The 18,366-nt window shown below is 43.3% G+C and overlaps 1 protein-coding gene across 1 annotated transcript in view; it reads right to left on the bottom strand.

Annotated features, from left to right (window-relative positions):
* Positions 1-3,833: 3,833 nt before the first annotated feature.
* LOC147684402 (organic solute transporter subunit alpha-like) overlaps positions 3,834-18,366 on the bottom strand; it is a 35,138-nt gene continuing 20,605 nt past the window's right edge. The window contains exons 4-7 of the mRNA XM_086940328.1: positions 18,158-18,313; positions 17,088-17,199; positions 10,620-10,872; positions 3,834-7,869 (exon numbers count right to left, since the gene is read on the bottom strand). Coding sequence (XP_086796454.1) covers positions 7,307-7,869; positions 10,620-10,872; positions 17,088-17,199; positions 18,158-18,313 — 1,084 coding nt within the window. The 3' untranslated portion in view covers positions 3,834-7,306. The remainder of the gene's footprint in view (positions 7,870-10,619; positions 10,873-17,087; positions 17,200-18,157; positions 18,314-18,366) is intronic.

An 18,366-nucleotide genomic window follows, 5' to 3' on the forward strand; every position in this document is an offset into this window, starting at 1 on the left:
CCTAGGCCTACTCAAGGTGATCAGGTCTTTTTGACATAACACTTCACACTGGAAAGCCTCATGGTTCAGGCTTCTGACCGCAAAGTGAATCCATATGTTAGAATCTGCAATGTCATAATTTTAATGTGTCACTCCGTGCCTAAGGGCATGGAAGGCTTTCTGGTAAACTGACGTCAGCGTGCATGGGTGGTGCCTATTTACGTCTCTGGCTGTCACTTCGGGAGGTGGGACTAAGCCAAAGAGTCTGCGGGTACGACATGTCGGTGCGCAGACCCGATTGCTGAAACATTTCTGAATCAAGAATTCAAAGGACGAGGAATCTGTGGTTAGAGTATCCATCAGAATGACCGTCACGGAAAGTAAATAACTTGTTCTTACCATTTACACCAATTATTTATTCCATATTAAGATTGGACTTTAATACATTAGTATAGACTCGAAAGAGAAGGTCACGTCCAACAGACAGTTATTAGATTTTTAACATATCAACAATCTTTAAAGCTTGAGCTGGAAAGGAACCAACCAATGCAGTCAAAGCAAATGATCCCTGTTAAAAGCAGTTAAGACAACAAATACAATTATTCTGTAGTTATTTTATTCTCAACTAGGTTTTTAAATACATAAAAAGCATTTAAAAAAAGATTTTAAAAAAAAGTAAAGATGAACACAAACTCAAAATAACATTTGGCATACGCTTTGTGGCGGTAATGTAGAATATGAGTATTATGAAGAAGGGTCCTGATATATATATATCTGAAGAGGATTGAGCAAGCAATCTGAAGGGAATCTGCAAAAATATGCTTCCTCATCTGATAAAGGAATGTAGAAAGGATTCACATTCCCGCGTCGTGACCTTTTCCGCATCTCTCCTATACAAAGGTTCTCCTGCACACCAAGAACGTGCCGGACATTCACAGACTAAGTCTACAATTTTGTCCCACAGTAGAACCAAACTCGAGGATCACTGGTACAGAAAAAAGTATATTTATGGATAAAAAATGACAACTCAAAATTGTAATAGCATGGGATAGTGAGGTGCCTCGTGACGGAATTCCATGCTCTAAGAGGTCTTGAAGAAATCCATCCATGTCAAAGGCGCAACTGGATCTTAGTGAGGAAAGTTGGAAATTTGTCCTGCTCAAGACCAGGAACGAGGAAGGATCCAGGGTGAAGATTAATTCTGCAGCTCAAAGATGAGATGGAAGATGGTTTTCCATGGTGGACACAGGAGGTCTTCAAGGACCTCAGGCTGCACTTCATTCTCCAACAGACTTGCGCTAGCACCAAAGTTACAACTTTTTATGAACAGGGAGACAGTATGCAGTTCATCTGCACAATATCACAATACAGTGTTCAGTCTGACTGAAAGTGAAAAAACTAAATTGTACATAACATGTGGGAACTCATAAACTCTGTTTACTCCTTTGTTGACATATGCCCCAAAACAGATGCATTTTTGGATTCAATACCGCAGATGAGTGAGTTGGCCTAATAAGTAACTGCAGAGGGACTAAAGGCACCAGTAATTGAAAGTAGTGTTTTTGTTGTCCCCGCCTGGCTTTATTTTCCAGTGAGCTGCTCATGACATTCATTGTAGCAGTGAAGATGGAAGAAATCACTTCAATTTGCAAGTTCTTGTAGCCTATGAACTGTCGGCATTTCTAGTTGCCTGGCTCTGCATCCTGCTGATTGGCCGGAAAGTGCTTGGCCGATGCCGCTGCTGCGCTGCTGTTACACCATGTCAGGTTTACCAACCATAGAGTTAGTCGAAAAGGGTGGGTGGGCTCTGACTGTAGCAGGAATCAGAGCAAAGCTCATATATCCACCCTTAAACCATGACACCCTCAATCCATTACAAGCTCAATGTATGTTGCCATACATTAATGGGTGCAGGGGCCAGGAGGTGCCGTTATAACCTATACAAGTGTGCCCCAGATATGAGTTGGTGCATGCTGTGGCTGTCTCCAGCAATTGTATAAGAGACTACCTTGTTTGTTTACATTGAAAAATGTAACGCGGCCTGTCTGTAACATTGATGAAAACATAAATGCTCACTACATAGAATATAGTCTAGTCAGGGTCAGTAAGAGGCAGAGTATTTGTGTGGGTGGGCTTTCTAATGAGCTTAACTTCCTCTTGTGTTGTATAACTTTAGCAATAAGCAATCAAGAAAGAAAAAATGTACAATAAATAACGATATACATACATATTACATCCTAATCCACATTCCTTGTCCCATTCCTTACGTCATGCAGTTGTGAGGCCCCCACCTCACTGTGAGCATCTCTTTCCAAGCACCTGTCTTCCCTTTTCACTTCCAAATGACCCATCTCCTTTACTATGTAATGGCTATGATGTCATAAAGATTCCTGTTTTTACTTGGATGATTCTTTTTGCATGCTCCTTCTTAATGCACAGTGAAAGGCGTGCGTAAACTTGAATTTTTTAAGCAGTCTGATGAAGGCCTTTGGTTTGGAGGTGACGCGCATTACGGATATGCGGGTCTACAGCCCGCAATGTTTAAGACGCTTTCCAAAAGTAACAGGAGCATGCATCAGCCTGCGGTTTCAGGAATGATTCAAGTGGTGCATCGCCCCATGATTGAAGGAATTTGCTCACCATGAGGTAAGCGGCGCACTGACTGGCCCGTGGCTATGTGGTCAGCGGATGAGCGTTGTGGTGGCTTTTGTTTTGAAGGTACTGCTTAGGTCTAAGTGAGGTTCTGGTTTGAAAGCTAGTCAACAAGAGGCACACTTGTCTAATAATTAATTTATAAATGTATTAGTGGTGCAAGGTGTGAGATATCTACATTTTTTGTTGTTTGTGTGATAAAGTATTAACAGAGTGAGTTTTTGCACTTCAGCCTGATAATGACGATTCAAAATATTTTCTAATATTACCCTTGCAAAGATTTTACCTGGTTTTACATGGTGATCTAAGTCTTTCATGCAGTCAAAAGGTCACATTACACAAAGTGGTAAACATAACTCAGTTTTTACCTTGTGGGTTTTTAGGTACTTGCCTACATACACAAACATTAGTTATTTAAAGTTGGGTATAGGAGGTTCCATAGGCCTTTCTCCTTCTGTTCTCCATGTTAGCTGGAGTGGTGACTCAAGCAAAGTGCCTGTCTGATATCACCTATGATCATGTCAAACCCTCCTGGATGACTGTACGTGGGCTAGTGGCTGCCAGAAGACTATTGTATCTAAGAAGTTGGAATGTAGATAGGACCTTAGATCGCTTGTTTGTTAAAGATGCCCCTTTCAAGTGATGAACAGATTGGCAAGGATCTTGCGTGCGTGATTCGCAAACCTTTCGAAAATCATAAACACGCGTACCTTTTTATTTATCAGGCCAGGCATTATAACAGAAATAGATAGGAAGTCTTCATATCTTTTAAGGCGTAAGAGCTATGAACCATCATCAAATAGAGCTTGCTTTGGACCCAGACAATAGAACAGTGCCTGCAAAACCTCTTACGAGCATATAGGTAATCGGCGTCACCATTCCTGAATATTCCGGCATGCAGAGGTCTCCACAGAAAGTAGGAGGCCGACTAAGTCTGTTAATCCTGATCGATTACAGTATAAAATATAGTGAATAGACTACATGGCCCTTCCCCTGCACAATTCTCTGGCAGAAGTTTGTTACTTTAAAAAAATATATAAACGAGTTGTTACTGTACAATAAATAACATTTATAACATAAGACAATGGATGAAATAAGAATGTGTGTGCAAAATTTGCAATATATATATATATATATATATATATATATATATATATATATATATATATATATATATATATATATATATATATATATATATATTTAAGTCTGTTATCCTTGTAGTACCCTGGGCAGATTTGACTAGGGGCCCACTCGTTCACCATATCTTAAAACATTGGAAGCCGGCGTGACGCGTCTCAGGAGTTCGAGTCCATGATCCTTATGACAAAGACCTGTAGGAACAGCTTCAGTTGCTGTTGACTTGTCAAGATGTAGAGAAGGGAGTTCTTTTGAAATCTCATTCTCCAAAAGCAATAACAACAGATTGTTGCAAGGGGGGTTGGGGGGTAGTGCTGTGTTCAATGACAACCCAGGGCTGTTAATTAGCTCCTCAATAATTACCACACCTCAACTTGCAGGGAACAGACAGGTGTTTGGAAGGACCTTCAAAACCTTTTGAGAGAGGTTTGGGGAACAGCAGTTGTAAGAATGGGCAATTTTGCCAATGTGTCTTACTTAAACAGTTTGGGATAAGGTTGCTGTTCCAGAACAAAGTGGTAGAAAAGATTCTGATACAGGCAGAAAAAAATATTGTATGCATTAGGGCAATTTATATTGGGGGAGAACAATGTTGTAGCAGAAACTCTTAGCAGAGTGTTTCATTGATCTCAAAATCTCAGACAGTCAACGCACACATTTCAAAAGATTTGCACGATATTGGGTACTCAACGTTTGACCATTTTGCAGATGATCAGAATGTCCTACTTCTGTTTTTTCTCATTTGCAGAAACCATTAATGATGGGGTTGATACATTAACAAGCAGGTGGCAAAACTCTATGTTGTATGCCTTCCCACTCATCCCTCTGATTTCTTGATTAATCTCGAAGGGGATTAAGCAGAGTTGAATTTTGTGTCACTAAAGGTGGTAGTTTTGGAAAATATCACTACTGTAAAGCGGTTAGGGGAAAAACTGCATTCTTTGATGGGTTACTCTAATATATCTAAGGATTTTCGATGATTGAATTCTTTTAAGGTTCGGTCCAAACTTTGTTCCGAAAGTCACTTCCTTTTTTTCACAGAACCCAGGATATAGAGGCAGATGTATCTTCACCATCATTTGCGATTCTTAAATAGCGATTTTTTAGAATTCGCTATTTAAGAATTGCAATTTGGGATGTATGTAGAAAATCGCTATTTTTTAGCGATTTCTTAAAATTCCTTAATTGCGATTAGCAAATTGCTAATCGCAATTAAGGAATAATTTCCCATTCATTTCTATGAGCCAGGAGGCCCATAGGAAGGAATGGGAAGTTATTCTCAATTTGCGATTCGCAATTTGCTTATCGCAAATTGAGAATAATTTCAAGGGTGTCTTAAGGACACCCTGCTGCACCCCCCGAAATTTACATGTGTGCGCATATGGCGCACATGCATGCCCTAAGGGCATGTATGAGCGCCACATGGCACATTTACAAATGCCAAAAAGTGCATTTGTAAAAGAATTCGCAAATTACCACCAACTACAAGTTGGTGGTAATTTGCGATTTCTTAAGTGAAAATCGCTAATTTGAAATGCTTGATGCATAGCATTTAAGGAATCGCAATTTGCGATACCTTAAATGCTTACGCAAAAATAAGGAATCGCAAATTTTGCAATTCCTTAATTTTGCTATGCATTTTGCTTCATACATTCCAAATTGCGAATTTTTAGTCGCAAACGCTGCTTTTTTGCGATTCGCAGCGTTGGCGACTAAAAATGACCTTGATAAATCTGTCCCCTAGTTCTTTTTGAGTACTAATCCAGTTATCCAAACACAATGGCTTCTGCATTCATTAGTTGTGGTTAGTTGAGCTTAGATTTCTTTAACCAGGATGGAAGAATTCAGAAGGTATGAATTTAGTTTATTGTTGATCAATGTTGGACAATCTAATAGAGGTTTTAAATCGTTAATGTTTACTTTGAGTTGTTGGGGTAAGGCGGTAACGTCTACTGCATATTTGAACTCAGGATCTTCTCTTCCAGGTTCTGGCCATGCCAGTTCCAAGAAAGGAATGGCCACCTTTTGGGAAGAATGGGGCAGAACCTCTATCACAGACATTTGCAGTGCTGCAAGTTGTGCAAGACTGTCTCTGTTGATTAAACACTATAGGGTGAATTTAGCCCAAGGAACTGGACTGGAATTTGGTACAAAACCTTTGAATGTAAATGATGTACCTTGGTGATCTGATATTAAACATTTTTTTTCTTTTCTATTTATATGTCCATTTAAAAAGCCTTCTAGCTTTGGCATGTGCGCATTATGTAAGGAATGGGATATACAATGTGGAGGAAAAGGTAATGTCTAGATTACTTATCTATAATCTTTATTACTCTGATTCCACACCCCTAGTCTCAGTACTTACATTCCCACCCTCCCATCTAGAGTATTGTCAGTGGTGTTTGAGGCTTGGAGACAATAGGAAGTCTTGGTGAATATACCCTTCACACAGTGAAGTGGTAGTACACCTGGAAGTGAAAAGGGAAGACAGATGATTGGAAAGAGGGCCTCACAACTGCATCAACATCTGGAAAGAGGAATCCGTGTAATGAAGATTACTGGTAAGTAATCAATACATTTTTCAGTCAACTGTATCTCCCTGGATCACACATTAGAGGTAGCGTACATCCTCCATTGGGCATCAGAGCAATGGGGCCTTTTCAGAGCGTTGATTGCCCTAATCTGCATTAGGAATAGCTCGGAATTGGTTAAGCAGGGCCTCTTCGCCTCTGTCCTGCGCATCGTAATAGATACGCTTGGGTAATAAGAGCAGTAACAAGGGCAGAGAGTAGGCATCTAAGACTTCCACTTCATGCTGTTGGTGTCTGTTAGGTATTACATCCGCCGGCAAAGTGTTAGGCTGATGACTTTCCTGTTAGTTTTGCCAACTGAGTAAGTAAAAAACAAACAAAGATAGAGAAATGGTTGCTATTCAGAGCTTGGGCACAGATACAACAGAAATGGCAATGGAGTGTATTCATAGACTGCCCAAAGAGTGTACGCTCAATATCGAAGTGTGAGTGTTGAGGACGGAGTGCTACACGTAGGAAGGTGACTGACATGCCTGTGAACACTATGTTGAGAGGCACTCGTAGGAGTAAGCGGTTCTTCCCCGAGGTGCCCACCGACACCAGACAGGTTGAGCAAAAAGGCTGAGGGTATACCAAGGGGGCTTTGAAGCATTGCCAAAAGAGTGGTCATTGTGACTGAGCATCTGTGCTAGGCGCATAGAGGATAGTGTTGAGTCCCATGGAGTGTCATAGTGGTTTGTGATTGTTGAAGACGATATGGTTGAAGCAGAAGGTGATCCTGGTGGCCAAGTGTACAAATGGTTTATGAATGCTGAGTGGAGCAAAGTGTCCAAAGTTTTTTTTTTGTAGTGCTTAGTTTTTGTTTATAGAAGTGGCCAGATAGGTGTTTATCAAGCATTTCTGTTTATACGAAGTACAATGTGCTTGTTGGTAAACAGTATACTCATTCAGTGATGGAGAATGTTCTTTTTCTCCGCCGTGTTGCCTCAGGCTTCCCCTTTCTGTTAGACCACGGTGGCCTCATTGGCATTTACGTAGTTGATCTGTGCACAGACCTGGATGTTATTGGCTCCATTCTCAGTAGTGTCACTTGTTGATGCCGCTGTTTCACTACTCCCTTTCTGTTGCTGCTCTACCTTGGAGGATGCCTTCACTACACTGAGATTGTTCAGCTCCATGATCGGACTTCCGAGTGGTTGTCTCATTTTACCCTTGGCCCAGCCCTGCTCCTCTGGGGATTGGCTGCCGGTGTACCTTCCATTCCCCATGCCCTGGACGGAGCCAAAGTCAAATTTGTCGAGCGGCGTGTGCTCAATGTGGCAGAGGCTATCTTCGCTGTCGCTGAAGTAGCCTGGGTTTGTCCCCATCCACAGGTCATCGGTCTCAGGGTAGCCGGGAGGGCTATACTGGTGCACTGGCTCTGTCTGTGAAGCCTTGTTCTTGCCTGGCAGGGCTAGCTGAATGTCGGTGCCATCTCTCTCCACGCAGGGCTCCATTCTCCGGAAACAGTAACGTGCATACAGCCCGATGAAAAACATCTCCATGGTCAACGAGTAATAAAATATTGCTGCAAAATAGAGACAACAGGTTTAAACTCAGTGTGGTTCATAAACTTGCACAGCCATAGCTCAAAAAAAGGCGCTTGTGTCGTATCATAACCACAAGCCACGGCTATCTATTGCACTGATACATAGTGTTATACAAACCCAGGTTATGGCGGTGCTTTAGGAGGTCTAATCAGCAGCCCCTTACTAAAGGGATCTTTGTTGAATTTCTGGGGGGAGCACTGTCATCAATCTTGTTGCTTTAGGGCATGTGTTTCCGCCCTCCACCCACAAGAGTGCAGGCAGTGCTCTCCCACTGTCTAGGGAAGCTGTCTTCGCCCTACATCTTGTGCCAGGCTAAACCAGGGGCATCCAAGATGCATTATTCTTTGTTCTGTATTTAATCCTGTAAGCCATGCTTGCGAATGAACATCAAAAGACATCTGCTCCAGCACGGGCAGAATTGTCTTTCACTGCTTGCGTCCAGCCATTACTTTACGCTTCCAACCCCTGAGCTGATCAGCTCTCCTCGCTGAAGTGGTGGTCTAGTGGTAGCCCAGCAGTGGACAGACAGTTCACCGGGTCCTAGGCCTATCAAACATATCTAATATGGCCCTATCTTCACATGCAAACAATCAATGTTTCTTTGAGTAGTCTTGCATCCTCATATCTAATGATACCTCAAAAGCATCCTCTATATTCTAAATGCCAGCATGAAAAATTGACCTTTACTTAAAACGTATGATTGTCACTGCTCAATGCCTCCTCTCTGTAAACACAATTTCTCTGGTTCACATGCACTTTTTCCTTAATCTCTATTAATGTATTCCTGCAAAATGCCCACAAGTCATTTCAAAGATAACAACCTCTGCTCTTTTTTGAATGTCAAACACCCACAGCTGAGTGCTGAATCTCCTCTCACTCACCCATCAACACCACCAAACACCTGCATGAACTCACATACCCCACTCCAACTAAAGATCACTCCTACTCCTATTCCTAATAATTAAACTATCACAAAGAAACCAGAGTGAATGAATGGAAAGGTCTGTAGAGCAGAAAACTAATCCCAGTAACCAACAGAAACCAATACCCACTGGACTAACCACTAATCTTGTATTCCAGAGCATCGTGCTGCGCGGTGTAAGACACTTCCCTACCTCCGCAGGCGTAGTAAGCGATATAGAAATGCAACTATAATACAGTACTATTAATGCTGTATTTGCATATATGCCAGCCTACCGGGGATGCTGCTCGAGTACGCAAGCCTTTCAGAAGTGCTCAGCGATGCTCATTTCTTCTCTATGTGACAACAGACAGCTCCCTGCATCATGATGCTGCTCTGGGTGCCATGGCTGTAGTTCAGGGTGATCAGACAGCACACGTGCTGTACCAACATTTTACAGCGTGCGTATTCTTCCAGCCCAGAAGCACAACTTATCTCTGGAATCTTAAGATGACCATAAAAGGTGCAAGGAAAAGCAAGTCAGCTGCAGCCTAGAATGAGGTCATGGGGGCTAGCAGGGCTGAATCATGGCAACTCACTTCACTCAGAAAGCTGCAGCCTACCTTGCAGCTCAGGGGGGAAGCCTGAGTGGCTGAATGGTAGGACCAGCTCCCGCACTAACCACAAACCCAAGTGTGTTTGCAAAGCAGGGGAGGTCCAATAGGGATCTCTAGTTGGACAATGATTAGGCCTAAAGTTTAAGAGCCTGATTCACAAAGGTAACTTATACTTTTGAGTAATTTACACTTTGGAGTAACTTTACTACTTTTTGTCATTCACAAACTGTGAGCATAAATGTACTAAAAAAGTGTAAGTTACATGTCTACACCTCGGGAGTACAACAATTGGCTTAATCTTGCGTGGGTGGGTGGTTGCCTGCCCTAAACTCCTCCCGTGCCCTCCCTAAACCTCACTTACTCCTCCCTATTCCCACCCCCTTTTGGAGTAATTCTGCCCCTTTTAAAAGCACTCCCTTGTATCCCACCCACATTTATTACTAAAACTTATACTTAAGTGAACGAAATCCACACTCTTAAGTGTGGGTTTGCACACAAATCCACAATTGTACTACTAAAAAACATACTACAAAGTGCAGTTTGTGAATCAGACCCAAAGAACCGATAAAAAAAAAAGTGTAAAAAACATTAGTTTTCCTCTCCTGCTTTAAAGTAATTTCACAGTTTTGGAAAAATCACAACATGCTCCCAGGTCCACTTGATAAACTGCATCCGTCACAGTTTTCCATGCGTAATCCTTGGCTAAAGCATGTGACTTTTATCGCAAGGTCATTCCTCCAATATGTATTTCTACAAGGAGAAAGGCAGCCGTGCTATGGGATTTCCCATTTTCCTTGTTTTCCTTTCACAGGTATACCATTTTCCCAGAGTAGAAACACATCCTCCTATACCCATGACGTGGTCCTGGAAAGGAATTGATTCCCTCTCTTAACTATTGTAAATCTTTGGTCATTTCCAGAGTCAAAGATGAGTTTGTCAACAGTCCTGCCTCCTCACTATGGTGGGGAGGAGGTAAAGAGTGGGGTGTGGACTCTTTGATTGGGGAGCTGCGACTGCACCTTCTAGCTCTTGCAAACAGGAGGTGAATCCTCATCTTGCCATCATTCTTGCGGTGGGGGGCTATCTGCAGTGCCGCGGCACTGGACCTCTCACCATCTAGAGATTAGTCCTCCTGAAGGATTGGTCTTTGCAGCTTCTTCCACTAAGAGGACCCTTTGACCAGAAGAGAGGAGTTAGTAGAGCCACTTACTCTGAGAGCGGACCTGCACGGAGAAGGGCGGGCTGCAGGGGATGGCCCCCAGTGCCCCCATGGTCTCCAGGATGCCGCTCTGTAGGCCGCAGAGCACCAGCACTAGGATGATGCATATGAACTTGGAGCGCAGGTTGTGACCCTGCAGGGCGCTGCGCGTGGCCTTGTAGAAGAGCAGGTATCCGTAGAAGGACAAGAAGGTGGAGAGGCCGATGATGGCGTTCACGTAGGAGTTGGGGTTGGTGTAGCCCACCTGCAGGGGACACAATGAACAGACACTTACATGGACATGCATGCATTTAACAGGACATGAGTGCAAATGACACAACTCTTTGAGCAGCAGCGTCAGATAGGGAGAAGTAAAGGCTGGTTATCCAACAGGAGGCTCAGTGTACAGGCGAAGAAAGACATAGGGGCCAATTCACAAAGATGTGCACAAAAAAGAGGGATGAGAAGATCATATATTACATTCACTTGTGCGTAACTTGCGACCCACACTTATCTCACAAGGCCTATACATTGATTTGTATAGGTTTCACTAGAAGTTGGGATACAACTATTTCTACTTCCCAGCGATCGTGTATAATTATTCTGGATAATTCATAAACTTTTTGATCAATTGACCTAATTCCCATTATGTTGCAACTATGCCACATGTTCCTGCACACATTTTGTTGACAATAGATTGACTGCTGTGCTTCTTCACTTTTTGCCCCATTTACACCTATTCTAGGCTATTCTATTCTACTTAATACTATTCTATTCTGCGTTTTCAAGTTCAGACGTTTGTTCCACTGTGTCTCAAGGTCCTATTGTATCAGAACTTGAGGTATCATGCTCCCTAGAGGAGTATGAATTAACATACATACAACCAAGTTTTTACGTTTTATTCTGGAATTTCAGATAATCCACTTTCATTTTAAGGATCAGGTCTAGTGAGTTCCAAAGTTTTTCCCCATGGACTCTCAAAGATCTGGTATCTCGTTTAGCACATGAAAAGTAAAGAATGGTATATAAATATCTAGGCACTTGGCACAAATTCAACAAAAGGAAGTGTTTTACTACTTTTTGCCACAGGAATTCTGGCCCACCATCCAGGAAAATGCAATGCCTGTGACTGACAACTTGAAACAGTCAATGATGTCTCCCAACCTACAGGAAACACGATCAAATATCTTAAGTCATACAGGATGCCAGCAGCACCATTGTTTTTTAGGAGTACCAGGTACCCAGTATTACCTACATCTAGATTGTACTGTTTAAGATCATTTACAACTACTACTCTTGAAAAAAGAAAAATCTCAGAAGTTCACAAATGAAAAATACAAGCTTTTGACACGGCTGCCACTCGTGGGTGGAAGGAGAGATTTGCATCAACCACAATGCCACGGTTCCTCGCCACAAGGGCTGGAACGTAACAAGGACCCGTTGAGTTGATAGGGACCACAGACCAAGCTCCAATCACACTGGGTGATTGTTGGTGAGATAAATTGAAGCATTCTGACTCTTCGACTAGTGAAAAGCGTCCACAACTCAAGATAGCGAGAAGAACTGTTGTCCCATTGCCCTGAATATGAAAAAGGATCTGTGCATTATCTGCAAACAAATACAACTCAAAGACTCATGAAGTAGATGCCCAAGAGTTTTGGGATACAGATTAAATAAAGAGAAGATAAGGTTGATCCTTGGGAACACACAAATACTTGGGTCTAGAACAGGGGGGCTAAGCTCCCAATTCCATTATATAGGATCTAGCAGATAGGAATTACTTTATCCATCCAAAAGCATGGCCTTCAACAGGAATCTATAAAGGACATTGGTCTACGGGATCTGAGAGCAACTGAAAGAACAAGCAGTGGGCTGCCAGTTACGTCATTACCTGTCATTCGTAATTTGTTGATTTCAGAAGAGATCAGTCTCAAATTTGACTTCTTTCCCAGGTCCAGGGTAAGTTTGCAGCAAAGGAAGCATAGATAGCTGATTTTAGTTCCACTCAAAGGAGAGTATTAAGAAGCTCCCAATGTAGAGGGCTCACTGCGTGTTTGTCTTCCACCGATCATTTGAAGACTAAGGGCCTGATTACGATTGCGGTTTTCCCGCATCCTCTGGGCCGGTGGAAGCCACCGCCGGCCCGGAGGATGCGGGAAAACCGCTGCGGACTGAAAAAGACCCCCCGCCAGATTAGGATGGCTGGGGGATCGCTTTTCAGTCCGCAGCTTTTCCGCCGCGGTCGCCTTCCGACCGCGGCGGAAAAGCTTTAACATGGCTGGCGGTGTCTATCAGACACCGCCAGCCATAGTAGGATGTCTGCGGAAAGATGCCTTTACACGGCGGCATTTCCGCCGTGTAAAGGCATACGGATTTGTGTTTGGGGGCCCGTTGTGGGCCCCCAGGGGTGAAGGGGGGTGGGGGGTGCACATGGGGGGTACCTATGGTACCCCCCTGCATTTGCCTGCACAAAGCGGCAGGCACCACGTGGTGCCTGCCGCTTTGTGCATGCAAATGCACAACTTACATTTTTATGATTGCGGCGGGTGCTGCTTCAAGCAGCACCCTCCGCAATGATAAAAATACAGGATGTGACCGCCAGGGTGGCGGTCACATCCTAATTTGCACGGAGGGACCGCCGCAACCCCTGCGGACGGTCCCTCCTACTCTATGGTGGCGGACCGACTCAGGTCCGTCCGCCATCATAATCGCCCCCTAAATTAAGAGGACAAGGATCATTCGAGTTCCATATTGTGTACTAATAGACATCAATTTATTCAAGTCTGCCAGTACTAGAACATGTAATTTCCTTGAAAAATCAAGTACTAGTCATTCCTGAGGGAAGATCTGATCATTCTAAAGATCTTTTAATTACCTTGTAGACTCAAATTTAATCTTCTCAACCTTCTGGTAAAAGAGAGATTCAGGGACCCTGAATGAGCCGGTGCACGAGACGAGAGGAAGGTCTTCAAGAGTTTATAAACTTCTTTGGATACATTTTTGGCATTTGCCATTTTTGTATTAACATACTATTTCTTGGAGGCTTTATTCATGATTTTTTAATTTCCTTATTTGTTCCAAGTACACCCTTTCAGAAGGCTGATAATTATGTTTACTCCACCTGGGTCTCTAATGGGTGAAAAGCATGTTTCTCCTCCATCAAGTGAGATTTAAACCCTTTCCATTTTATATGTTGGAGTTTTACGTTTTTTTTTAATTGGGCCTGGCTTGGCCCAAAAAGTCACAATGATGTGACGTAAAGCAGTTACAAACTGTCTCATATTACCGCTATCATCTCCTTCAGAATATTTGAAGTATGACTCGGCTGTGGGAATTTTCTCAGGCGATTATATCTTTCAGGGGACCTATAGATATTACTTGTACCACTTGTTTAATCTTTTTTCAGAGACTTGATTACAGTGAAGGGGTGAGGAAGTAGTGGGACCAGAGAATAGTAAGTGGAGCGAAATTAGGAGTCGCAAAGTTCAAATACACTGTAAGGCCCTCTGCATTCAGTAGCTTTAATATGTGCTGTGGTGGATTACAGGTCTTCATATTTTCCAGCACAACCTGAAGGAACAATATGTCTTTCTGTCTTTACTTGTGTCTGTTTCTTTGAAGAGCTTCCAGCCTTGCCAGGAATCTAGAAAGCACTATAGAAAAACAATTCAACACAGTCTCTCAGCTCAAATATTGAAATCTCTCAATTCTACCAACTCCGTGTTTTATAATGGGAAATTAAATTGAAAATATCATGGAGGGCATTGGGTGGGTCTCAAAATACAATAAAAGCCAGGGCCATTACTTTGCAGAGGTCTACACAAAATATGTATGTGTTCTTCCTTTTATATTGAGCTCACAGAAGCCATTTCAGGCTAACATCCTCAGTGTGGAACACTGAAACCCACCTCCTTTCCTATCCAATCAGATCTTGGCTTACAGTTTCAAAGTGAGGTGGGACAAGGTCATCCATAACTGAGGAACAGTCATCAGTTCAGAAAGATTCTATTATTCAAAGGATTTGTAGCCTTTTCTTCTGAAATTGAATTATTCATCAAGTCTATTTTTCTCCATCGATCTTTCAATTCCTAAACTTACATTAACATCGGCCCAAACTTGCGACTCAATGGACCTTGGAAATGATGATCAAGGATAACGTTTAAGTAGAGGTACAAGGGGGGGGTATAAATCACCGGGATGAAGCGCATGCCACGCCGGGCCATGTAATTCATAATGAGGCCCAAATAATGAAATAAGAAGCTCTCTTGAATAAGTCTGAAGGACTGAAAGAGTACTGGCTGTGATGGTTGCTGAGCGCAGCTGACCGCGGATGGGTTTAGACATGATTGCATTTGGTGCAATGGCAACAGCCCTGTGGTAGTTTTACAGTGGCCACCATTAAGAACCACAGTCCTGAAGCTATCCACTAATCGGAAGGTGGCCTGTCAGTCCAAGCGCCCCATTTGTGTGTTAAGCATGGATTCATGTAGCCTGTGACTGCCTGAACATTGTGGGCCTCATTTACGAGAAGTGGCGCATCGCTGCGTGAAAGCAGCGATGCGCCACTTCTCAGTGCGCACTCCTTGCGACACAAATGATGCGTCAAATTTACAATATGACGCATCATGCCGCAATGAAGGACAGAAACGTCAGTATAACTGACGTATCTGTCAGTGCAAAAAGTGGCGCATTGCTGGAGTTGTGTCGGAAGCCTGACGCAACTCCAGCAATGTTCCTTTCACATGGGGCAAGCCCCATCTGAAAGGGCCTGCGTCACCCTTGCGCCTGCCATGAGGCAGGCATAAGGTTTGACGCATTGGCGTCATAGGAGTGGCGCAGCGAAATCTCATACATTTGGCTGCACCACTCCTACGACCCTTTCTTGTGGGCGTACCCCCACGCTGCATACATTATACCTGGTGCAGGTATAATGTAGCGCAGGGGTTTACGAAGTGACGCATCTATGTAGATGCATCACTACGTAAATATGGCACAAAATGGCGCATTTTTTACGCCTCTGGAGCGTCACAAAAAGTGACGCACCTGTGGCGCAAAAGTGACGCAGGGGCTCATAAATGAGCCCCTGTAAATTTACAGAAATGTCAGTTAGGGTGTAAACCTAATTTGCAATAAGTGTCCAGACTCCTCTTAAATGCTCCTCTGACACTTGAGCAAGTTAGCCTTTTATGAATCAGGCTTATTGTACTTCTGCGCGCATTCCATGTCTGCCATCAGCATACATCCATGTGGAAGCTCTAAGCCTTACAGGAATCAGGTCTACTCTACATGTGTGCAAACTGTGGCATTTGTGAATTAGCTCCATAGAATAGAATCCGCAGGGGAGAAAACTCTCAGGTTTGGCTACTGATCTGGGCCAGACTTGAAACTAAAATCAACCCTGGTAAAATGGGTTGTGGGATCCTTGTGGCATGGTCGGGTCGTGGCAGCCCATCCTGCTCTGAAAGCAAGCCCCTGTCCTTGCAGCCCACCGGGAACATGTTAGAGTGGCGTCATGGCCAGTTCAGCCCCGCTGCTGGTCAGCGAGGCGTAGATTGGGATGCATGCAGTGGCGACACTTGACTCTAAAAATACAGGGTCAAATAAGAGACATGAGCCGCAGCGGGAGGTAAAAGACAGGAGGAAATAAAACACCTTGTGTTTAAAAGAATGAACTGTCGGCTCAAACAACAGCAAATACACATAACACATTATTAGGAGAACTTAGGTAATGAGGTTGTCATCAATGTATGTAGTGCACTGATTGAGTGCTGTTAAATGTTATTAAAACATGTAAGCATGATTATTTGTATGTAAAATAAATGTAGGATTAAAGGCAGATTTATATATGGCTGATGGTGAGGGTACAGGCATGCACATCAGAGCTTGAACAAATAAGAGCCTTGAGGAAGCAAACAAGTGAGGAGCAGATTGCTTGAATTAACCACAGCTAGTAGTAATTCCTCCGGGCCACAATCCGGTCTATCGTTTTTGTGCATATCATGCATACCAGTCTAGGTGTTGCTGCAAGACAACCATAGATCTGGGAAGTAAGTAACATTTTTGACCGCTCTCTTTGTTGGTCACTTCTGAAATTGATGAATTACGAATGATAGTTGATGATGGAGGCTGCTGGCTTCTTTAACTTGTCCGGCCCGAACTGCCAGGCCAGGACCAAACTCCAGACTTGTTTCAGCCTATTTAGGCTTCCTCAGTAATGTACATCTTGATTCCAATGGAAAAGTGAGCACAGGACCCAGGAGTGGGCATACCCGTCACACCTATGTCGTCGCACTAAGGAAAACACAAAGGCGAGGGGTGGAATGCTTGTATTAATCTCAGCCAGTGGTAATTATGCTGGGCTGCATTCCAGACCATCGAATTAATATGCGCAGCGCCCTGTTTTGATCACAAAACGGTATATAAGGAGAAAGAGGCAATAGAGTTAGACGGTGGGTACCGGAAGAGAGGGGTGGTACTCACATCTCCATAGTCGTACTTCTCGTCTGTCCACAGGATGAGGTTGACGAAGAACAAGATCGTCCTGACAGCGGAGAGCTGGAACACAGCGATGGTCATCCACCTCATGGACACCCTGGTAACCACAAAACATGACGACTGCTGTGAGACGAGAACGAGAATCTTACATGGGCCTTTTCCTCTTACATCACCATCCCAGGCCATTCTCATTTCAGGAACCTCAGGATTCACTTCAACAACCAGAGTTTATCAGCCTTTAGCATCTCAACGCCACCTTCGTCCACCTGCACCATCTCAACATCTGCACCGCGCTCCCCACCTCAACTTTCGCTCTTCCCTGGTCAAGCACTAACCCTCAGCAAACTGGGCAACCTCAGGAGGCCTTGTAAACTTAATCAAGGAGGGACGCTGTGATGCACAGGTTCTAGATCAAAATGTGGAAGAAATAATACTGATGTTTCAAAACTTTTTAGTTTCTTTACCGTGACTTGGAGTCTCAAATTTTTCAGGAAAGGGATGCTGCAATGTACAGCTTTTTTTATAAGGATTATTTTTTATTACTCCCACCTGCTGACCACCCAGCTCCAAGAACAGTGCATCAATAAACATATATTACTATGTTTTGCTACTAGTTACATTATTTTTAACAGAAATAATTGTGAATGTTTTTATTTTATTTACTTTTCAGTATTTTTTGCAAAGTTTTGTCTGAAAGAAATATAAAATGTAGATAACTCATACATAGTTTCTTAAATATCTCCCTCTCAGCATGTTGACCTCATCCTCTGACAATCAGTTGCCACCAGATTTGCCAAGAATGGAGTTAAATTTGTAAATGAACTCAGTTGATAAACGCGTGGGAAATTAGTTCAGCTGGATTTAGAAAATAACTACAGATCTAAATTTTTGAAAGCTGGTATTTATGTAAGGTAGAGTTATTAAGAGTCTTTGTTTCTGCAGATGTGTTTGTAGTCCTTAGTTCCATGTGGAACTCCTGCTGTAGGCGTGTTGCCCCATTATCCACTTCAAGAGAGTACTGTCAGATTCACAGGTGGGCAGGAAGCAGAAGTTACCTGTTGACGGAGATGTTGGGGAGGCAGCAGCAGCAACAGCAAGGGAATGGATTGGGGGCCACCTGTTCCCCCTCAAGCTGTTCCAGCATCTGGGATTTGCCCCCGAAGAAATCAGTGATCAGTGCCAGGAACTTCCAGAGGGTGATGGAGTGGTATCTACGAGGGAAACACAAGACGGGTTATTGCCAGACACAAGATGCCGGCCACAA

Source organism: Lissotriton vulgaris, chromosome 10, assembly GCF_964263255.1.
Source record: "Lissotriton vulgaris chromosome 10, aLisVul1.2, whole genome shotgun sequence".
NCBI lineage: Eukaryota > Metazoa > Chordata > Amphibia > Caudata > Salamandridae > Lissotriton > Lissotriton vulgaris.